The sequence below is a fragment of the Ailuropoda melanoleuca genome, chromosome 6 (genome assembly GCF_002007445.2).
Source record: "Ailuropoda melanoleuca isolate Jingjing chromosome 6, ASM200744v2, whole genome shotgun sequence".
Taxonomy (NCBI): domain Eukaryota; kingdom Metazoa; phylum Chordata; class Mammalia; order Carnivora; family Ursidae; genus Ailuropoda; species Ailuropoda melanoleuca.
This window is the reverse complement of record NC_048223.1, coordinates 20,377,014-20,401,560: the sequence shown is the minus strand read 5'-3', so window position 1 is coordinate 20,401,560 and position 24,547 is coordinate 20,377,014. Positions and strand designations below refer to the sequence as shown.

Here is a 24,547-nt window from a genome sequence, read left to right as displayed (position 1 = left end):
AGAGCGAAGGAAAAACAGCTCAGTAGAAGACTGTGCTAGCTTGTTTTCAGATTCTTCTCCTGAGTGCTCTGAGCATGGAAGCTGCGTTCTCCAGAGTGCCCTTATTTAGGAAAGAGTAAAGGTGGTATAACTTCCAGGAACCTTTGGTGAGTGGGAATGGCAGTGAAAGTGTTAATGGAAAACTTCACCATGCTACCTGAATAAAATAAGAGTGCGGTTTTGGGATATTTTGTTCACTACAAAAAGGGGGAGAGAAGCATTTCGTATAAACAATTATAAAAATAAGACGTTTCTTCCCTGTAACCAAAGGTTGAGTAGTTACTTATTGGGATTTTGTCACGAGGTTTGTGGCATTGGTTTACTTTGTTTTTGTTTTGTCTTTTGGTGGAATCTTTTTTTTTTTTTTCCCTCTGAGATTCCTGTCATCTCATCAGAGATTCTTGAAATGAGACAAAGATTTATTATTATTGTACTTGATATTTTAGAATGAATTGTGGTGAAGCGTAACTAAAACTCTAGATAGAGACTGCCCCGTCTCTAAATTTAAAACCAGACATCATTTTTGATAATGCTCAGCTGATTTCACATAAAAAAGGGTGCTATGAACCTGCTCTTAATGGGCTGCTTGGGTAGTCACTACGTAATTGTGTTAGAATGCCATCCCTCAGTGTCAAACCCAATGTGAGGTCATCCCATGATATAGTATAATTCAAGTACGATCTAACTAGATTTTTACCCCATTTTGAAGTTCTTTTATTTCAAGTTCAAAATGTAATTCTGAATGTTAGGCTGTCAGTCACTTGAATGTGAATCGTGTGATTCTGCTATTAACATTTCTGCAGTTGAGATGTTGCCAAATTGTATTTCCAGTGTGATGCTCGTGAGGGTACTGGGACCTTTGGAAGGAAGCTTTGTGGGCTTTTGTGCTACTGTTTTATGGAAACTCCATGCATCTCAGGTTACAGTCCATCAGCTTTACTTTGATATTTGTTAGCAGTTGTAGGAATAGAGCAAATGAATTAAGTTTATAGTTAAATAAGGCTTTCTATATATATATTCTTTTAAGGTAGGCTATAGCCATAGGTAAAATATATTCTGTATTGCAAGTGTCAATTTCTTGGAATTCAGGGCAAACTCTTTTTGTCGTTTCAGCTTATTTCCTTCTATCTTCCTTCTCTCATCCTTGGAGTAGAGAGGATGTGAATTTATAACCATCAAATAAAAGTAATTTAAATTAATTAAACACAGTTAAATCAATAGGATGATATAATGAAGCAGGTGACTCTTACATCGGGGACTTTAGGTTTTGCAGACAACTCCAGATAATATGTCACTCGGTTGCTAGCATTTGAAAATTTGAAACGTCCTAGAAATAAACTTTTTTTCTTTAACTCAGAGTTAAAATACACATAAACGTTTACCCAGTACAGGAAGGCCATGTATCTCCATGTTGCTAAATGTCCCATTGATTTTGGAAGTAAATTCAGGCAAAGATTTAAGGCATTTACTGTGAGCTGGAGAAGAGGATGCTAGTACGAGTATTAACTGATAGAAGCAGTGAGAATTAATTGTTCAATGACATCAACATTCAGCCAGTAAACTCCACCTCACTATAGCTTCTAAATATAATTGTGAGTTTACTTAATGTTATCATGGGAAATGAATTGAATACAGACAATTATAACATTAAACAGAATGACAAAATGAAATTCGGGGCTTGGTTTTAGAGTCCTACATCGGTGAATTTCTGTAGAGAGGCCTTTGGAGGAACGTGCGTCTGTGTGTAACTGTGGACCCTGCTGTCATCACTGAGCGGTGGAACGGGGCTCTAACTTCAACATTGGTTATAGTTACAATTGTCCTTTCTTTAAAAATACCTTTTGAAAAAAACTGAGTGTAGTTTACCAGTGGCAACAAATATTTGAAATTAATTTAATGTTTAATATTATGAAAAAAATGCAACCTGTTCTTTTAAATGAGTGAGTTATTTTATACTCTGCTGTGTCATCTTTTATTTTTTTCTCTAGAATGAGTCCATGAATCTTGACACTCAAAGCAGAAAGTTTTAATAATGAACTGTGTTCCATTTGCTTATTTTCTTTTCTTTCTTAAGTTATTAAAGAAGAGAAATCCAAGCTCTGTAAGGCCTAAGCCCAAATTATATGCTGAGCTTGGCAGAACCCCTCTTTCTTTCCCCTGTGGTTGAGAGACAGTAGAGGATGATGGTATTGTGAAAAATGCCTAGCAAAAAAAATATTGCCTCCGTCTTCTACAAAATGGAACCTAACATCAAGAAATGCTAACTCTTAAGACTTGTTTTACCCCCCTGTGGAGGTTTGATTGATTCACTTGAGAATTTTGAACATACAGTCTAGCATCCGCATTTTGCTGTACATTAAGAGTTTTGTTTAATATGATAAAATATCTCAGTAGCTCTAGAGTCCTTTACTGTAACATTGAGCAGAATGTCCACCCTGAAGACCTCAGTTCAGCTCCCTTCACAGAGTAGAAGCGGGAGGGAACACCAGTGGGAATCCAGCGGGAATGTGCCTGGGGTATCTGACAAGCCCTGCCTCCAATGCTCTTAGGAGGATTCCTGCACACTTGCTGGGCAGATGTCCTTGGAATCTTAGAACTAGGTTTTATCCTACCCAGACTCCTCCTTGGACAGATGAAGGAGCCAGTGGCCCTGGAGGTCAAAGTCAAAATGCTGCTTAGTGACCGACCCAAAAGTCCTTTCCCAGTGATAAATTTAGAGTGTGTTGATTTTAAAATGAATACTTCTGTTGTCTTGCCATAATGTCTGATAACATTTGCAAGGTTTTCTCCAGATGCAGGAACTCCATAAGGGTGCATAAAGGTTTGATTTATAACTATGCCCTTATTCTATTACTACTTTCCTAAATCATAAATCTGCCCAAATAGATTGATATCCATCTATTAAGTTTTTATACCACGTGTTTATTTTTGTAAAAACCTGCTAAGACACCTTAGCTCCTTATGGATCTGAAGTTGGTCACTTTCTTGTTACTCTCTCTTTTTTCATGAATGTGATTGGATAAGCTGGGTGTTGTATTTTGAACCGCAAGTAAGGAGGAGAGAATAAATCTGGCTTGGGGACAGGAAAGCCTGTGGTCATGAGAACATTGAGAGTATGGATTCGGGGGGTAAATGGGGAGTTAAATAATGTAAACGTTTTGATTTACAATAAAGCATTTCATTTTCATTTTGATTTTCCCTGAAGTTTTAGAAATTGAACTTAAGAATTGGATAAATATGTATACATTCAGTACAAGGATAGATTCATTTTGTTAAAAGTACCATAAGTAAAAGGTCAATTATTACTTCTCCCAGCCTAATGTCTTCTAAAAATATTTAGGCAAGATACTCCTGAGAAATTTTAATCTGCTATGTACATTTTTCCCACCCCACTCCTACCACGCACACACACGCGTGCACACACACACTCACTCATACATCACAACTCTCACATTGTCAAGGCACTGGGTCAGTTTCTCACCTGGGGAAACGTAGTTCCAGGCCCAAGTCCTTCGTGAAGTAAGTGAGAATTGTCATTTTTATTTTCAAGCAGCAAAATATATATAAAACATATTTAGGTTTGAACATTCCATTTAGAAGTCATATTGAGTAAATCATTTTTTCCTTTTCCTTTTCCTTTTCCTGACAGCATCTAAGGATCTAATATATGCCAGGCTTTTCATTAGGTATTGGCAAAACAGGTAAACCACCCTGCCCTCCTGGAGCTTACCATTTAACCACGCTGATTCTGTGAAACTTGACAGTCATTGCCATAGACATTTAATAAACCTCTGTGCTCAGTTGATTTTCAGTCTATATGAGCAACAATTTAAAAATTTCTGTCAGTTATGCTATAAATATGTTTTTTAAACTGTACTTTGCATTATTGTTTCATAATTTTAAGACTGAAATGACATTTCTGAAAATTTTTAAATAAACATTAGTAATCACTTCTCTCGAGAATATCCAACATCAATATTCATATATTGTATTTCATGTGAGAGTCTGACCCTATGAAATTTATTCACATATTCACATACTTATTTATTCAAAAATATGTATTGACGTTCTGCTGTGTGACAGGTGTCCTGTTTCCTATGTAGTAATAAGGATGATACACTTTAGTAGTTGAAATAATAACAATTTCTATTTAGTGTTTTTGATGTATCACAGGCAAATCTGTCACCCTAAGCATTAGTTAGTTTGTATCCCATTCTCAGTTGAGGAAACCTGAGGCATAGAGTGTTTGCATGAGTCTCAGAGTCACAGCTGGTAAAGCAGAGGGGGGAGAATTCATGCGCAGAGCCTGTGACCTTAACCAAATATCCTTCTTGGTCACATATAGATGAAGGGCTTTTTTTTTTTTTTTTTAAGGCTTTCTCAAATTAATTTGATGTGTTTTATAAACTACTTCCTTTTCCCTAAGTCCTGATAACTGCTTACAGTTTTCCAGTTGGATTTATTCTCACTGCTGAAATTTTGCTGTAGGATATGGGGTTTGATTCTGTTGCTTGTCCGTTGACTTGCTTTAAAAGTATCATCGTTTCATGCCCCTAGCTTAGAGGTGAGAGGGTAGCTCAGACCACAGGGACTGACCTCTGGGATACTCTGGTATTTGGGAGGTTCCAAAAGGTTTGAGTTTAGCAGCTCTGTGACAGTCACTTCCTGCCCCATCCTGTCACATCCGTCTGGATCGGTTGGTGTAATTGAGCTACCAGCCCTTTGTTTTGACCCCCAAGACAATGTTCGGCATTTGCACTGGAAGCAGTGGGCAGTTGAATTTCTTGAGTCTATTTGCAAGGGTAGACTTTAGTCAGCCACTGGCCTGCTATGATGGATGAGGATATAACTGGCCAGCTCCATTTAAAAATAGAGCGTTTCCTGTTTGAGAGTGCTTGTAGGATTTTGTACTTGCCCCTTCCTGATGTAATACATAAATTTTGTTGTTATTTAAATACGTATCCTTTTTTAAATTACCAAACTTTTCCCAGCCCTTACCCTACTGACCATGGGAATCCAAGGTTATGAACATCTGCTTTGCCAGGCACTGAAGTACTTGATACTGATTGGATTTTATTAAGCATTTTCAGCAGTTGTATTCAAGGTGAGCTCCATAAAGGAAATGGTAAACCAGTCTTCCATGGGTAGTAGTGTGAATTGCTGATACTTTCTCCTGCCTTCTTTTTTGAACCAGTTACTACTCTTTCTCTTTCAACTTAGTGAGTTATCTGCTTTGTGTTACTATTATAATATATAGAATCTACAATAGAAGGATAAAAATGTGCTCCAAATTGCAAGTTTTCCTTTTTGAATCTCATATATCAGGCTCATTTTTAGCTGATTTAGATACATAAGGATTTTACTGTAGCTTGATGTTAGCTGTCTGTAACCTTTCAGATATATTAATCAAAAAAGCCAAACTTAATAAAGCATCTAACTTAAAATGGATTGATCTCAAATATTTTATAGCTACTATCTTTTCACAATAGTAAAACATAAAAGAGTTTAAGTCATGCCAATTCAGAGAGTGCTTTACAATGTGTAAGTACTTCATTTTCACTTAATAGATTTTTACCTGTGCTTTGTTTTAGATCTTCACAGGTTTCCTTTGACCTCAAAATCACTAATGCAAGGAAAATTACCATATCATGAGAGCATTTCCCCTATTTTCTTCTGATTTGCTGAATAATAAATACTTGCCCGAGGTTTAAGAATAAATATGGCCTGGAGAAAGCCTACTAAATGCTGTTTTCTAATTGTTTTTTTAAAAAGTTAACCAAATCATGCTAATCAATCTGATTTTCTTGCTAAAACAGAGCTAGTTTAAGAGTGCTTTTGGAGTGTCTTTTTTCACAATTACCACTTAAATTTCAAGTTGGGCTCTATCTGGATTTGCTTTTTAAACCTGCTTTATTTCATGTCAGATTTGGCCATACAGACTCATAAACAAATAAACAAAAGACCTTAAATTCAGAATAATCAAAACAAACAGATACGTGCACCCAATTTTTTTTTTCCTGTTTCATTGGAAACTGCTTGATCATAACGTGCTCTGAGTATAAAAAACATAAGAGAGCCTTTAACATAACAGGAGAGAGCCTCAATCCGGCTCTGCAGCTCATTGCCAATTGAAGTAAGGAACGCTCTGGCTGTTGGGACTTTTAAATCTAGACTTAAAAGTTATTTGTTCTGTTTAGCATTTTTAAAATGATTCTATTAGGAATTGTATGTGCTTCAGTTTTAATTTTAACTCATAATGATTGTAAAGCACCCTGGGATGCTTGCATGAAGGGCGCTTCAGAAATGTAAGATTGTATTGTGTTCTAATATTCAGTATTATTACGGGGTGCTGGAGTTTCATCGCGGACATTCATAAGGTTGCAGAATTCCTCATTGTGGAGAAGGTAGCTGACTTCCTTCAGTAGTCTTTTTTTTTCTTTCATTTTTACTCTAAAACTTTATCCTTTTTAGCAATCATCTTTTTTCTTTCTTCTTTAAAAAAATATTATCTTTTATTGCAATATTTTCCCATAAAAATGCTAATCTAATTTAGTTTACTCAAAGGGATTAAAGATGCAAACCAGATGTGATAGGTTGAAAGTTAAGAAGAGATTAACTCTTTGTTAGCACCATAACATTCTTCTTCTAAGATCACATTCTTACCCAAACGAGAAGACAGGGGACTTTATCTCTGGGTACCACTGGTTCTCCTGGGCTTGCCCCTTTCTGCTGCCAATCCAGCATTTGTTCCCAGGCGGTTAAAAATGTGGAGCTACCTGAAACAGGTATGGACTTTATGAAACGTAACAATAGGATTTCCAGAGAGGTATTGAAACTCCTAGGTTATGTTAAGGTAGGACAGAGCTTGATTTTGTTTTCTTCTTATTTCTTAATGGAACTGTTTGTCAGAGTGATTTGTTTCTTCAACAGCTTCATTCTGGCACTTTTTATGTGAGTCCTTGTGTGCCATCACCTTCATTAGTGAGCTTATAGCATTCATTACCTAGGAGTCAAGGATGTGAGCTCTCTCCTTACCAGCTCTGTAAGCTCCGGGAAGTGACTCTCCATGCCTCAATTCCCTCATCTATAAAGTAGGAAGATAATAGTACCGATTTTTCAGGATTGTTATGATAATTATGTGAATTAATACATGTTACACATTTAGAACAGTGCTCAGTTCTAAAGTGTACAATAACTTTGGCTGTTTTTCTGCAACATGGGGATTGAGAGGTTGAAATTTCCCTTGGAGGTGCTGTGTAGTCTAAGAAACTGCTGCTCCATAGAAGATTTTGATGCAAAATTCAGTTTTTATGGAAACAACCAAGAACATTTCATTTGTAGAAGAATTAAAGGACTGTGTTGTAGTCCATTCTCACCTGTGAGGGACACTTCTAGCATCATCCTTTGACATTTTAAAGTCCTTTGAATCATTATAAAGTTCCCGTGTATTTTAAGATGGAAGTGGAGGAAGGCTAAACTTTGCACTTTACTTTTTTTTTTTTTTAAGATTTTATTTATTTATGTGTGAGAGAGAAAGAGCATGGGGGTGGGGGAGGGGTAGAAGCAGACTCCCTGCTGACCAGGGAACTGATGCAGGACCCTGGGATCATGACCTGAGCTGAAGGCAGACGCTTAACTGACTGAGCCACCCCAGACGCCCCTGAACTTTGCACTTTAAATGCCCATTTGTAAGTTAAGCAAATAAGGTACTCTAGACTAGACAATGTCCAAAGAGGATAATGATGCCTCAGGTGGGAGTTTGTCTGGTGTCCTTTTCTTGAACTCCTGTCATTCCCACTCCCTGCACTCAGGGCTCCATCCTGCCTTTGCGCACCCATCATAGTACTTTCCACACTGTTCTGAAATTATGTGCAGACTAACTAGGCTCAGCTTACATTGTGATTAACTGTCACAAAGGGACTAAGTTTGATTTGTCATCGCAGTTGTAAATCCTGGCACACAGTAGGATCTCAGGAATATCTGCGGAGCGGACATAGCCTCATAGGATTTTCACCGTATTCGTTTCATGAACCAATAAACTATGTTGGTAGTTTTATTAGTAGTATTTTATAGATACTCAGATCTATAGTATCCTACTGTACAAAATATTTTTTCCTATTTTACTTAATTCTGAATTTTTAATTTATCTAACAAGAGCAAATTACCTCTGAATTTTTCTCTAAGTAAATTCTTCTCTGTTATCCCAGGCTGTCTCGTCTTTTTGCTCATGTTGTGATAGTCTTGAATATATATACAAATTTACATGTTTGTGAGCAGAACAGTGGTCTTAGAGGTACGGGGGACCCAGAGATGTAAAAAATGCTGTAAAAGACGTAATTCTATGTCACTGTTAAGCGCAGTCTTTAGCACTATATTTATATGCATGTTTAAAATTTTTCTTCCATAATCGAACGTATATTTCAGCATGGTTAATACTTTTCATTTTAGCTCTGTTGTGTTATATTTGAGATCCTTGCTTTTTTACTGTTAATTCCATTTGTCCATTTCTCGTATTTAAAAATATCTAAAGAAGGAAAATTTCAAAAGCAGAGTCAAGTGATTTATATACAAAGTTGCTGGTGCTGCCAGCACAGAAATGCTAACAGTCTGAGCCACCCTGTATGGGCTCACAATGTCCCTTCCTCAGTTGATGCTCTAAAGTCCACATTTGGCATTGGAGACTCCGTTTAGAGCTATAAACACATTATGCGTTAAAGTCAACTGTAGAAAGGCTCAGAATCACCTGAATTTAGGGAGAGCTGCAAGTGTAGATAACTGTTCCGCCATTCCAGAATGGGCCTCAGGGACTTGGTTTGTCCACCCTTCTGCATGAGCCCCATCTCAGCCAGGAGCACATAACCTCCCGCGATGGACGGGGCTCATTATCTCTCGATGTCCAACCTGTGCAGCACATTTTTACCATTTTACTGTAACTCCTGCAGACGTGACTGCCAGTATGTGGCAGTTACCAAAACTGTGAAGCATTTTCATGCTGTTGATAAAGATGAGACAGATTAATTTGATTTTTCTTTGTGACCTAATCCCAACGTGACGTTGGTTTATATTTATAGAGTACACATGGAAAGTCTTGGTTAACAAAGGTAACTAGTAAAGCACAGAAATCAACGACATGATTTAGCCCTTAGCCTCCTGGGAAATCTTGGATCAGATCTTAGGGGATTCATGGACCCTATAATGGGCTTCTGGGGGTTTGTGCCGACCTAGAAGTGAAGAGTTACTTTCGGGAGTATATGTGGTGAGACCTTTGAAAGGTTTCATGAGATTCCCAAAGAGAGTTTTGTGGTTCCGTAGAAAGCTAAAAGCTGGACTGTCTTTTCTCCCCCGGTTTCAGGCAATACAGCTTAAAATCTTAATAATGTTCATATGAAGAAGGAATGCAGAGAAGGAATATGTAATCTATAAAGAGGTAGAGAGCCTAATTCTAGTACAGTTGACCTTTGGACAGCGCAAGGTTAGGGACACTGACCCCCTGCACAGTCGAAAATCCACATAGAAATTTTGGCTTCTCAGTAACTTAACTACTAACAGCCTGCTGTTGACCAGAAGCCTTGCAGATTACATAAACAGTTGATTAACACATATTTTGTATGTTACATGTGTTACATACTGTATTCTTACAATAAAGTAAGCTAGAGAAAAGAAAACATTAAGAAAATCATAAGAGAAAATACAGTACTGTAAAAAAAAATTTTAAAAAAAGCCACTGCATATAAATGGACCCATGCAGTTCAAACCTATGTTGTTCAAGGGTCAACTGTATTTACTTTTGAAAAAATGGATTTGAACTACCTCAGTCCTTTTACTCTGTGGCTTTATGTTTTCAAAATGCTTTATTTAGGACCCCTGGAACTGAACACAAATTTGCTATTTTTTTCCTGTTACGTCTAAATGCAGATACTAGAAATTTTAATCTCCATAGAGGATGGGAGATTTAACTACACAAGGACCATCAGAGAAAGAATAAGCAAGCATTCCCCCAAATTTGCAAGTTGGTACAGAGTACCTAAAGTTTAGAATCTTAGAAAACAATTAACAATTTTAAAGTCACTGGATTTAGATTAATCTAACGAAAAACTTCCAAAAATTCAGTTTGGAGTAGTATAATGTTTAATTTAATAACAATGGGTGTATTTTTAATAATCACATTATAAGCAAGATACCAGGGGGTGGGGGGGGATACTTTAACCTTCCTAATAAAACTGTGGTTGGGACATTTGCAGTGAGTGCCTGCAAATGGATGATGTGTCTTACAAGTGAATCTTCTTAAGTCATTGAAGAAGACCCAATAGGACCTCTGTTTGGGAATACATGGAGATTTCATAGACTCTGAAAGCTGTTAGAAGAGACCTTGGAGATTATCTAGTTCAATCCCATCCTGTTGCAGATGAACAAATGTAAGCCTCTGTGTGCGGTTAATTTGAAATATTACATGCCTTTAGTCGTAATACATCTTTTAACAAATATTTTCTAATTTAAGTGCTTTACTAACATTCAATTCATTCGAATAAGAAGGTTTAGGTATGGTAAGAAAGATCTAGAATAAGTACTTATACAAAAAGAGTAGAGAATCTGGTCAAAGGATATTATCCGGGCCCTATGTAAAATTACTTCATGTCGAAAAGCCATATGAACAGTGAACGAACATTTTCTTTAAAAATTATGAATTGGATAGTTAAATAAATGAAATTTCTGTGCTTTGCAGTGATCACATTTTCATCTTTAGGGAATGCAGTAAGAAAATTAAAACAGATTTAGGTGCGTTCTCTTTGTGCTTCCTTTTGTATTCTTTTCGAGCTTTGTTCTGAGATTTCCATTTCTAGCATGATACAAGGGTTACTTTCTGTGAAAATGCCATTTTCAGGCACTGGGATTCATCAAGATGGCAAAAGCCATAACTATGACAACTGGAGTTTAAGTAAAATTTATAAGTGATTAGTCTCTTCTCAACAAATTGAGATTCTAATATGCCCCAGTTGTATCTCCCAAGAGAATGGCTTAGAAAGCAATAGAGGATCCAGAGGGAAAGATTTGGGGAACATAAGCTAACATGCACAAACAGAATATTACACTTAGAAATCCTGTCATTTGCTTCTCATAAATTGAAACCCATTTCCCTTCCTTCCCACCCCCAAATCCCAGATGGGGGACTACCTGTTAATTTTCAACAAATTCGCTCCGTGTCACCATCTCACGTGATGCCTTTTTTGTTAGAACTTATTTGTAGTATTTGATATCCTTTGGGATTAAAAGAAAACTCCATTTGCTGAGAATCCCTCTTAAAATTGCATTTGAATATGGAGTTGATTCCGTTCGATGCGAAATTGAAGTTTGACCTTTGAGCTTTTCACACACATATAAAAAATAACTGCTGTGAAAATTCAGGCCATAGACAGACGGGACTGTGGGGAAAAAGGAGGGCCATCAGAGTATATGAAGTTACACTTCGTGAAAAATAAAAATGTAAAAGAATAGGGAGCCAGCAGTTTGACAGATTGTTCAGTAAATGCTCATTTTATAGAAAATTATAAAAAGGTGCTTAATGCCTCTGTGCCATTAATACAATACATAAAAAGGTTACTGTCAAGATTAGTGTTCCAGTCCTGAAAATTAACTGTGGGGTTTTATGCATCACTCTGCATCGACTGAGAAGTTAAAGGTTTCTGTATATACATTTTACATGTGCGGGCATTTATTTCAGAAAACAATTATTTTAGACTTTATGCCAAAGACATTAGCAGTAATGTGCTTTCATTTAAAACATGGACATAGCAGATATATATTACAGACAAGGTAGACCCATGGAAATCGCCTTCTAGAATTAAACCTGAGCAAGATTATTTCCCTTGCTGTCTCTAGAGTATTCCAATTCAAAACATACATTCCTTCCTACAGAAAAAGATATTCAGATTCCTTAGTTGAAATTAATTAGCATTCAGAAACCAGATAGCATGTTTTTGGGTATTCATGAGATCTCTGTTTGAAAAAAATGTTTTTAACTTGTAGAAATGTGTTGCAACACACAGATGGGAAGAAAAAGAAAAAAAAATCTCTTTAGCAAGCACTGTGTGTAAAAGGAATATTACATTTTGCACGCTCCTGATTGCTCTGTGTAAACAGTTTTTGACATCTGTCTTTATAGTTTTCGAGGAGAGGAAGACTTTGTTAAAAGAATCATTTTTATACAGCACTCACCATTTCAGTCTTGCTTTACCTGTATTATGAAAGCAGATGGTCTGCATGTCTTTTGAATATTTATAACTATCAAAAACAATCTCTTGCTATTCACCCTTAGGCTTATGAGATGTCAGGACTGTTCTGGTTGAAAAAAATCATCCTGGGTGTTTACAGAAAGAGGATTACATTAAGCTGAAATGACTATACATTTTCCAGTTTAATATTTGTCCATCAGCTGTTTAATCGTATTTAGATAATTGTGTAAATAAGATGTGGTAGCCTTTGCCCTCTCTGCTGATGGAGCCTGAAAGCTTTAAACATGGGCGAGCCACCATTTTGTAGGTGTTCTTGCTACCTCCTCCCACCTCAGTTAGACCGTCAGCAAGTCTTCAGTAAGTTTTGATCGCGATCTCCCAGCCCTGTTTAAAATACGTATATATAGTGCACAAAAAGTCAGTATGGAGATCAGATGAAATGCTAGGGAGCTGCTGGCTTCCGGGACAGGCTGTGTAGTTTATTAGAGTATATTGTAATATGCAAATACGGTACAGCACTTCAATTACCCTTTAAAGATGACATGGCTTTCCCTTTATTCTCCATGAGCACGCAGAGCTGGGAGGGTATTTTGGAAAACTTTTGGTATAGTGGGGGTTAACTGTTTTTTGACTGGAAGCTGAGCAATCAGAGATAACAGATTTTGCTGTGGTTGGTTGATTTGGCAGAAAAGCATGAACAGTTTTGGTTTAAATGATTGAATAACCTGATTAGCATTGTTTTGGGGTGGGTTTTTTTGTTGTCGTTAAAGGCACAACAAAGCAATTTTAAGGGTAATCAGATCATGCCTTTCCCCAGTTGCTAAACCTTTTTTTTTTTTTTCCAGAAGGCCTCACCTCTCCCTAAACCTCTTCATTGCCTACTAAAGATGACCAAGTAGAAAAATAAAACAGTCTTCTTCAGTTTCTAAATGTGTTCTAAAGATACACCTATAGCGTAGTTATTTTCTAGTAGGGGTTTGAAAGAATATATAATATTTTGAAAAAGGATATGACCTCAGCCCGTTCCTTTATGGGGTTTTTTTGTTGTTTTTGTTTCTCACTTTTGGAGACCTGCAGTATTTGAGAGCAAAGGTTCAGAATGTTCTAACTCTATCTAAGTCAGGCTTTAGAAAAATTCCACCCTTACCTTTTCACAATTAGAAAGGTTATAAATAATGTATTTGGCTGAAAAGGAAGCTCAGCCTGTGGCAGATGGTATCATTCTAGAGTACTGGGGTTTCTGTGAAGATGGCATTCTTTCAGATCGGAACTTCGGCAGACTCTCAGAAAGAACCGAAGCTCTTCATAGGGAGCAGACATGTGCTTTATGGATCTTAGAAAAGCTTACAACTTGGCTCCTAGGATGAGAATATTGTGTCACACTGGGGTTATGAGACCCACAGCCAGTTTCTGCCAACTTTCAGATTGCGTTTCCCAACACTGGAAGCTGTGGGCCTGTTCATTGGTTGGTGTACTGTGTAGCATTTGAACTTGGGATCTGAGCTGACGAGTTCGGTCAGCCTGATTATTTTATTCCCAGAGCACTGACATTCTACGTAGACCGGCCACTGAATAGGAAAACTTGAGATACAAGTTGTGCCTTTTTCGAAGTGCTTTGGAGAGCTTGTATAAATAGACACCGAGAGAGAGAACTGGAATAACATAACCACCGAGCACTGAGACTTCCGAGACATCTGTGTGGATGTATTTTGAAAAACCTGGGAAGGGATCTCTTGCAAATTAATGAACAAAGTTTCTTTAAACTATGAGTTCTATCATGACAGCTTAAAGTGATGCATTTGAAAGATTCATGGGACAAGCTGCCATTACCTTTGACCTTTAGGAACCAAAAAAAAAAAAAAAGATTTTCTGGTAGCCTGCAGTAATGGCTAATTTCAGTGACCCTTAATCCTTTGCTTGATCACCTCATACGTGCCCAGCCCTGTGGTGAGTCCAGGCCTTTCAGAGATACGACCCAAGACTCACAGCAGCAAGAGGAATGCTGGGAGGTGCTATATGCCGGATGGACACCAAGTCAAGAAAGGCTTTGCAGAAGTGGGGATACCCGAACCGTGTCCTGAAAGATGAGCCGCTGTTAGCCAGAGGGGAGAGGGCATGGCTCGGAAATCCCGTCAGAGAAGTGGTGTTTGACTTCCTGAGGCCTGCTACCAGGTACAGGCCAGCCTTCCAAGATACTGCCAGGTTGGAATATTGAAACAAATGGGGGGAATACTTTTTTCCTTTGGTGCTTTCTCGTTGTCCCTTGACCCAACTTATAACTTAACGAGTTTACTTAGTATGCTCTCTGTTCTTCATAGGAAAATGTGTTTGACTTAAAATCTATCATTTTGAAAATTCCGTCTGATACTCTTCTGTTATTTAAAGCACAGTCTTTAGACCGATCTGAAATGTGATCATATAATAAAAGCCAGTGAAGAGGAGGAGGCAGAGGGTTGTCATAGTAATTAACGTCTCTTAAGTCCATCCTCGGGTATGTTCCCAGCTCTGTGCTAATTGCATAACATTCATTATTTTATTTATTGTCTGTGTCAGTGTAGATAGTATCCCTCTTCAGGTCATTATTTTTCTAGTAACTTGCCTAGTGCTTGGCACCTAGTAGGAGCTCAGTAGATACATGCCCAGTGAATGGAAAAAAGTGCCTGAATGAAGGGATTCTCAGAACAGCCCTATGAAGTGAGTGCTGCTATGATTCCCATTTGGTAAGCGGGATTATGCTAGGATGAGGGTCAGTTACCTTGAACAAGGTTACACTGCCGGTGCGCTACACATTTTGGACTTAAATGCAGATTTAGCTGTTCTCTTTCATCAAATGAATATTTAGTGTGTGTTTAGTATATGCAAGACATTTGGGCTGGAAAAGAATATGGAGCCCCAGAGCTGCATAAACTCACAATTTAGTGTAATCTGTTTAAACCAGAGTCTTTTTTGATTCACATAAGAATCCCAAGCATCTCTCCTGAAAAATGTGGATCTTGGTCTGCCTCCCCCCCTGCACACCCCCATCCTCTGGGAAAAATAGTGCTCCCCCCCTTGATTTTGTTATTTGTGTTATCCAAGTCATAGGTCCTTCTTTATGATTTTCTAAATTTAAGAACCAGTACTGAATATGATCTTTCAAATGCCCTGTGCCCCCCAAGATTCCGAAATCTCTCTTTCTTGCCTTGAAACTCACAGTCTAGTCAGATGCCACACCTACATCTCCAGTAGGGATTTTACCGTGAGAAAAAACAGTCTTTATGCGGTGGCCACTTGAGCAGTTTAGTTGTCCAGATTACTGCATATTGTTCCAATAAAAATAGAGGTTACCCCAAGTTACCTGAATTACCAAATATTCCCCAGTCCCCTGAAAGCACAGAAAGTCAGAAAATTGAAATAGTGGCTTTGGGATGTGTCAGAACCTGCAGATTAGCCTTTCGATTTACGTCTTGCTCGGGCTAATATTTACATTAATCAGCGTTGCTTCAGCACACACCACCTGACAGAGTAGGAAGCATCCAGAAAGTCACTTAAGGACAGAGCCTTCCAAGTTAGGGTTAAACAAGGGCAGGAGGAAGCTTTGATGATTATGCATATATGGATATTATTTTCCACATATGGATAATAATGAACTACATAGCACTATTACATATGGGCTCTAATGTTATAAAAAGATTTCAGATGGGTTGTTTTCCACGTACCATGTATTCTTCCTTTTGTCCCCCCATATATTTCCACTGTTGGTCTCCTAAATCACATTAAATTGAAGTGATCTGTTTATGTATCTGTCTCCCTAACAGATGGTAAACTTCTTATAGGCAGAGGCTGTGTCTTAACCCGCCTTTGTGTCCCTAGTACCAGCCAGGCACATAGTAGGTGTGCAGCAAAGAGCAAATTTCATATACAGAACTGTTGGCAAACTGAAATGGATTGAATGTATGTCAGAAACCTCAGCAAAATTTAGGTAATTCCCATAATTTTTTGAAAACTAAGACATAAACTACATCTCAAAGTTGTATGTACTATTATATTGACATTTAAGAAACTGCCAGAATGTCTAGGAATAAGAGTAATAATTTTTAAAAAATTGGACCAAAGTAGAAGAACGTCACTGTCATGCATTTGCAGAATCACCATTATCCATCAGCAATCGCGGTAGTTTTATTAGTGTCTGACTTTATTGATCCATTATTACAATAGAGTAAGGGTGATTGAAGCTGACGGATTGTTAACTGGGTCAGGTAATCTTCTGGCTCTGGTTTTGGCAACCTTGCTAAGTATCTTTTTGTGCTCTGGACTGAGGGAGGCTCTTAGTAAAATTGCAAGCTACTGGATTAATGGCAGAGAACGACGAGCACATTAAGAGTGTCTTTTTAGAGAAATAAAATGTGAAAATGACTATAAAATAGGAAGTGTCCCAAAAAAAAAAAAAAAAAAAGATCACGGTACCTCTTAGGAAAGATAGCCATGTTTTACATAAATAATACAACTCTGGCCTATCCTTCACTGGAAGTTCTTCAAAGATGTCCAAGAGTTACATATTACAGGAATGTGTTCGTGTTACAGAATTAACGCTGATAGTGGATGTCAGGGGAATCAATAATAACCAAAAGAACTTAAGTAGAAGTAGCTTCAAGAAGATAACGATATAAAAACACTTTTGTCCCCAAACTGGCTTTTCTGGTTGTTCCCTGCCTCCCAAACAATGCTGCCTTCTGTAAACTATTTCACCACAGAGCAACTGAAGTCTGAAATGTAAGTTCTCATGTTTCTACACAAAGGAGTGGGGGAAGGATGGGTGGTGCAAGTCTAATTATTCCTAAAATGCGGTTGGGAATTAATTGAACCGCTACTAGGTAATGGGTGGTAGGGTTAAAAATAACAATTAAGTTACTGAAATTACCATAACCAAAATTTGCTAGGGAAAAAACATTTTTGTGTGTTGAAAATGAGTTAAAAAAAAAAAACAACTCTGAAATTATTGTCATTCCAGTCTTTGTTCTTATATGTTAAACTGTTGACTTTGTTCTCAGGGTTTTGGCTAAAACCAGAATGAAGACAAATGACAAAATAGGTCATTTTCTTTTCTGTGGTGTCCTTGAGAAATTTAGTAAGCATGAAATGTGTATGTTTTAAAATTTTATGGTTAGTTTGAAATTCGGAACTCGGCTTTACTGTACTTGAAGGTAGCAGTAAGATTGTAGAATGTTTCTTTCTCTGAATGAGGATCTCTGTGAATAGTTTTTTTTCCTTAAATGTGGTCAGTTAACCTTGGAAGAGTGTTAACGCAGTCAATGCACCTCCAGTTGAAACCCAGATAATTGGAGTAGCAGGTGCAAGTGGTGTTTCCCAAACTTTATGCACACTCAAATCCCCTGGGGGTCTTGCTAAGCTGTAGGGCCCCAAATTATGCATTCTTTCTTTTTTTAAGACATATATTTATTTGGGAGGGAGAGAGAGTGCACGCACGCATGCATGCATGCCCGTGCTAACACAAGTGGGGGGGGGGGCAGAGACAGAGGGAGAAGCAGGCTCCCCACTGAGCAGGGAGCCTGATGTGGGGCTCCATCCCAGGACCCTGGGATCATGACCTGAGCCGAAGGCAGATGCTTAACCAACTGAGTCACACAGACACCCCCAAAATTATACATTTCTATTAGGCTTCCAGGTGGTGCCAATATTGCTGGTCCCTGGGCCATAGTTTGAATAGCAGGACGTAGAGTACAATCACTTCATCTCGACGTAGTGTTTGTTTATGAATTGCAATCATAAAGTCATCTTCACGTACTTGGATTTATTGGGATCAGTGAAGGTTTGTCAGTCTAAGAATAGATGACATTGATAGAAGTTCCATGAATACTAGAGCAAAGTCTGTTGGTTTGATAGCTTTATACTGGTCTCAGTGGACTCTTGCTTTCTACTTAAATAAGCATTTGATGTGCTACTTAATGAATTTTAAGAAGTTGAGGCTTTAGGCCAAAGTGTGAAACTGAAACGTATTGGTACTCAGTTGATTAAAAAAAAATACCATTTACACAATTGAAATCATTTTTGTGTTCCATCTTGTGCCGATATGTATTACAAATGTTTCCCCCCCTCTTCATGCAGAGTATGATTTCTTCCATTGTGAACAGCACTTACTATGCAAATGTCTCAGCAGCAAAATGTCAAGAATTTGGAAGGTGGTACAAACATTTCAAGAAGACAAAAGATATGATGGGTAAGCAAAAAACTGTTGCAGTGGTGGCTACATACCATTATATGTCATTTGGGGGTTTATCAAAGTCACATCTAAAGCCAGGTCTTGTGATTGCCCAATTAGAGATCAATTTAGAATGTTTCTTTGAGGGTGGGGAGTGGGTATGAGTATAATGAGATAATTAAATTCAATAAATGTTTGTGTTTAAATCAGCCAAACTGACTTGGTTGTCAGACATGCAGGAAATCGAGGCGGGAGGAGGGAAGCTGTCATTTTTTAACATCTCAGTGAAGACCTAACCAGGCCCTTGAATAACTAATATTAGCTGTGATTTCTCTCAGAGAAATCATGCTTTTATGTGTTTTGTTTTTGTTTGAGAGAGAAAGTGCCTATTTTTACACCCAATTTTTAAGGAAATTAAATTGTATTTATAGTTTCCACAATTGAGATCAAGTGATTTTTATAGCTCTCATCCCCAGCCCCTCTAGATAGGCACCTCGGTGAGCACACTGCTTTTCCGTCCATACCGGAGACCTCATTACACCATTTCTCAACTTTTATTTCCGGTGTGGCAGTCCATCTTCACGTGTAACTTCAGGTCAATATGCTGTATGCAGGAAGTGCATTAAAAATAATCGGTAGTGTAAAAAACGACAGATAAAAGTTGTGTGTTGTACCCGATCATTGAGATTATGACGTTTTCTCCCTTTCGAGTTTGCTAGTGTTACAAAAGCAAACACTGTGATCAAGGTTAATGTTTTAATTCCTATTAATGTTTTCTTTCACGTGCCCGTACCTTCCAAATAATATAGGAACGGGATGTTTAATATGCGTAGCATTGTGCCCTGTTTTAAATCTGTTTCTCTTTCCTTCCATTGCATCCATTTAATAACAACAACAACAATAATGACTTCTAAAGATTTTAAGAAACAAGAGAACCTGAATTTTGAGCATGTTTTAGCTTTTAATATTTGAAGCAAAGCCATCCATCTACCAAAACAGATTCTTTGCCTTTTATAGCTTAGAGCTGTAATGAAGACAATGCATCATTTTTGGAATAATTGCTTGAATTACTATTCCCTGTGAATGGCCCACTTGGGCTGATATCACTGGTAGAAATGGAAGGTTTCTATCCCAATTCTTAGTTATATTTTGCATATATCAGTGATTATAGCAATATGATAAGATCCTCTAAATATAAAGCCTGAATATTTAATAAAAAGAGAAATGATGATTAAAATCAAGCCAGAGTCTATACATGAGAAACATGGTGTGCTATTTGGAAAAGACTCACCTATTTAGATACACCAACCATGCTCGGCCTTTCCATTTAAGAGCATCAAACCAGTGTCTTCCTTGCGACAGCAAAGCATTTGACATACTTACGGCTGACTCTCAGCCAATCCACATTAGGGACCTAGCCAAGGGAGAAGTGTTCATCCTGCTAGGTGATAATAAATTGCAAAATCGTGACAGTATCACCATTGTACCAGGATGACTCCCCGCCCCTTCCTTGAAAGATTGTCTTCAGCATCTGGTGATAGCCATAGCTTCTTCAAGAAACGTTTGGATCTTAGCAAAACTGGGTTTACTGGCTTGCAATACAGTAAATCATTTGCTTCATTCTCTTGCAGATATACCTGTCACCCTTGATGGTTAGAATTAAATGAAGCAAGCCATATAGGATACTCAACCCAGTGTTCAATATGTACTCAGTTATTATTACTTATCATTATGATCACTTTATTTATTATATTGATCACTTTTTTATATATTCATGGCTAGGTAAAAATTGAACATAGATAACGTTTTATGTCTTCTTTTTCCTTTCAAACCTTTTGCCTCGTGTAATAACAGTTAATATATATCATGAAAAAATACATGTATATTTCTTTTTTCTTTAGTGCATGTATTTTCTTAGCTCTAGTTGCTATTAAGCCATCAGTGTTCTTCTAGAAGCTATTTTAATTTAAAATAACCATTTGCTTATAAGCCTTCCTGGAGTAGTAAGTGAGAGTGAAAAATAGTTTGACCCCAAAACTAGTCACGTAGAATTTGAAAATAATTTTATGTCCTAAGTCTAAACTGCATTATAAAATTAGACCTGAAGTACCTGATAGTCCCCCTTTCAAAGTTTGTAGAATTGTGCAGAAGAGGGAGGTAAAAGCATAGCCATTGAGTTCCATCTTAAAATTTTCTTAGTGTAATTGGCTCTTTCATGTGCCCTGTGCCTACTGTCTCTGTTCAGGAAATGGTCAGAAATCCTTATCAGCAGCGCCCATCACTGTTGGCTTAACATGACTTTACTTTTGTCTGCTTTAGTTGAAATGGATAGTCTTTCTGAACTATCCCAGCAAGGTGCCAATCACGTCAACTTTGGCCAGCAGCCGGTCCCAGGGAACACAGCCGAGCAGCCTCCGTCCCCCGCGCAGCTCTCCCACGGCAGCCAGCCCTCTGTCCGGACCCCTCTACCGAACCTGCACCCTGGGCTTGTGTCAACGCCCATCAGTCCTCAGTTGGTCAACCAGCAGCTGGTGATGGCTCAGCTGTTGAACCAGCAGTATGCAGTGAATAGACTTTTAGCCCAGCAGTCCTTAAACCAACAATACTTGAACCACCCTCCCCCTGTCAGTAGATCTATGAATAAGCCTTTGGAGCAACAGGTTTCAACCAACACAGAGGTGTCTTCCGAAATCTACCAGTGGGTACGTGATGAACTGAAACGAGCAGGAATCTCCCAGGCAGTATTTGCACGTGTGGCTTTTAACAGAACTCAGGTCAGTTGTGTTCTCTTGATAATGGTTCTCTCTCTCTCTCTCTTCTTTCTTTTTAGTCCCGTCTTTTACGAATGCTTATTCTTTTACTCTGTGCTAACATTGAATCCTTCTTGTCTGGTGATCATATTGTCCATTCCTGGTGGCGCCTGAGCTTTACCACTCCTTTTCCTGTCATAAACCTCCTTTACCAAGAAAGAACTATTTACAGACCGATCTTGACGCAGGGGCCTTGAAAGAACACATTCAGTGTCAAATATATTTCCAGCTGGTATTACCTGTCCTTTTACATAATGAGATCATAGACTGGTAGTAGTAACGGATTGAGAAACATTTCATGACTTGGTCAGAGCCATTGGTAGGACTCCGGGCTTCTAGCCTATTATCTTTCCTGCTACCCCCATATCAGACATGAGTATGTAGACATGCCAGGGGGGGCGGGGAGGGGGAACCAAAAACATGGTGGTGCTCAATAGCAATTTCTGCCATTTGATTTGAACAGGCATTTGGGGAGGGGGTACATACAGGTATACATATGGCTTATTAGCCTAAACTGTTTCTTAGCTTTGTCTCTCCCTTTTTTACATTATTGTTAATGTTCCCTCCAAACTTCATTCTTTAGGTCAGAGATCAGCAAATCTTCTCTGTAATAGCCCAGATAGCAAACATTTTAGGCTTGGAGGGCCCTAAGGGCTGTGTCACAGTGTCCTGTGTTAGGCAGCATGGACAATAGGTGAATGGATATGAGTGTTCTGGTGTTTCCGTAAAACTATTTACAAAACAGGCCCCCAGGGTAGGTTTGGCCTACAGGCCTTAGTATGCAGCCGTCTCCCTGAGATCTGCATACACCCCTCTGTTCACACCTTTGTCCTCCTGGGCAAATACCTGTGAAGATATTAGCAGCAGGGAAGATGTTTAGAGGGACCTGGAGAAAGAGTGGTAACATGATTTGGGAAGGCCTAAGATGAAAAGCCCGAAAAAAATCTGTTCTATTAAATTGTGAATGAGAAGATTTTTTTTAAATTTCTGTTTTTGGAAATTAGTATGATACGTATGGTGTTTATTTTTGGCCCAGGCACACTAAAAAAACCAAGAGAACATATAACTTTGATTAGAAATGAGGACATTATGTCCTTTCAACTTTTTTGTTTTACCACTGTTCTTACTTTTGTCAATTTGTTTTTTTGGCCTGACTCATACTTTCCTTTCATATTTAAGTTATTTTGTTTATTACATGATTATGAGATTCTGATGCAAAAATAATCTAGTATTAATTCCTTGTTGGCAGTTTCCATACCTAGGAGAATCCCAGCAGTGACTTATTTTTGGCGTGCCTTAACTGGGTTGAAAGTTAGAAGGCCTGACAAAGCCTTTAACTAACTCGGTGTTTGTTTTTACTTTCTTTATCTGTTTTTTTTTGGTGCATCAGTTGTCTTTTATAAAGGATAGTTGCAGAAGGTTATGCCTCAGGTTAAAAATGTATGATTTACCTAGTTCTCTATTTTTACAAATTAAAAAATTGTGTTCATTATTAGGTGGTAAATTTCATGATACCATATTCAGTTGGGAAGTAATTATTTTTAAAAAATTGAATGAGTGAATGAATGAATGAGTGAATGAATGAATCGAGAGTCAGCCATCTAGATAATCCTGTTTCTGGTAGCATTCCTTATTTTTGGAAATAGCAGTAACTGCTAGTATTTCTCAGTACTGGGCAAAAAATAGGTCTCTACATAAAAGAACAGTAAAATGCTTGTCAATTTAGTTGAAAGCCCACAAAGACAACATTGACATGAACACAAATGAAATACAGATTTACTGATAAGTGTTTTAAAAATTGAGCAATTTGTTATTTCTTAAAGCACTAAGGAATGTATTTTATATGGTGAAGAATGACAAGAGAGGTTGGCTGAAGGATGTGTGAAGTCACTGTCCATCGGTATAGTTTTTCTTCTCTTGGGTTATGATGTCACACCATTACTCTGAAGAGTTGACCATTTATTCTGCATTGGGTTCTCACATTGACTGATTCCATGGATATCTCTAGGATGTGTTGCTAGAAAGAAGGCAGAATTAGAATTCGCTCTCTTTTTGTACCGTATGAATTTCTTTGAAAAGATAGTTATCTCTGTGGTTAACGTCAAAAACAGTGACTTAAATTTTTCTGAGGGTGGTAAGGGAATAAAAACAGTGACAGCTTTAGTATCGACCTCTCTTTATTAATAATAGCTAATTTAGAAAAAAGTTACTACCATAAAAATTATGTGGAGCCCTGGGTGATAGAGGGATTTGGTTTTAAACCTTCATATTGGTAATTGGTATCCTCAGTCAAAGTGGATATTGGCCATATTTGAAGCTGTTTGACTTAAATAAGAGTAATTTTCTATGTATATTTAAGTGTTCACTTTTTGGGAAAGAGCTTTTGAACATGCCAAGCATACATGTGTTTTTGGTGGTCATACTTAAAAACCACACACGCGCACGCGCGCACACACACAGCTGCATTTATTTTAATGATTATACATTCATATGAATGCATGTAGTGTGTTTATTTCAAAGTGTATGCATTTCAATAAAAGCAGGTGCAGAGTGAGAGTGTATGGTGTGAGTGTGGAGTACGAAAATACACATGCTAATGCATATGTATAGACAAGGAGCTCTGCAGAGTTAAATCGCACATCACACATTTTGTGTGCACTTATTACAATGTGCAATTCCAACTCCAAGTTTTAAAAAATTAAGGTAAAATATGTACACGCAAATGCAAAGTTACGATATGATCGGATAAAGAAACTGGTACCCTATAAACGGTATGTTGAAACACTAATATAATAGATAATACTATCATGAATTGAGACTGTTTTAATCACTGACAGCTCTGTGCAACTTTAAAATCCTGGATTTCGTATTTTAACTCTTAACTGGAGAATTTTCTCAGCATCCTAATTGGGTCTCCTAAAACCCCTCTCTTAAGACTTTCACACTTGACTCTTAAAAAAAAAAAAAAAGTTTACCTTTTCTGAAAATTTATGGTGAAATTTATATAATTACTTGTTCTAAGGACTTTTTCCCCTTCTGAATTGACGGGCATATGTTCTTTAATTGCTACTGAAGATACCAGCTTTTAGCATATGTCATTCATTCAGTTATGCCTACTTGATGTCTTTTTAATGGAAACCTATGGCTAAAAATAATTGCCGAAGCTTCTAGATTTATACTTTTTCAGTTCACTTCTCTGTATTATTGCTATTTAAGGATTGTGATAGAAGCAAATATATTCGTTAGTGCCTTTTTTTTTTTTTTTTTAA

General features: G+C 37.7%; 1 protein-coding gene across 13 annotated transcripts in view; it reads left to right on the top strand.

Annotated features, from left to right (window-relative positions):
• SATB1 (SATB homeobox 1) overlaps positions 1 to 24,547 on the top strand; it is a 99,243-nt gene that overhangs the window by 29,852 nt on the left and 44,844 nt on the right. For all 13 annotated transcript variants that reach the window (XM_034662054.1, XM_034662051.1, XM_034662041.1 and 10 more), the window contains 2 exons: positions 18,375 to 18,486; positions 20,788 to 21,242. In XM_034662054.1, coding sequence (XP_034517945.1) covers positions 18,375 to 18,486; positions 20,788 to 21,242 — 567 coding nt within the window. The remainder of the gene's footprint in view (positions 1 to 18,374; positions 18,487 to 20,787; positions 21,243 to 24,547) is intronic.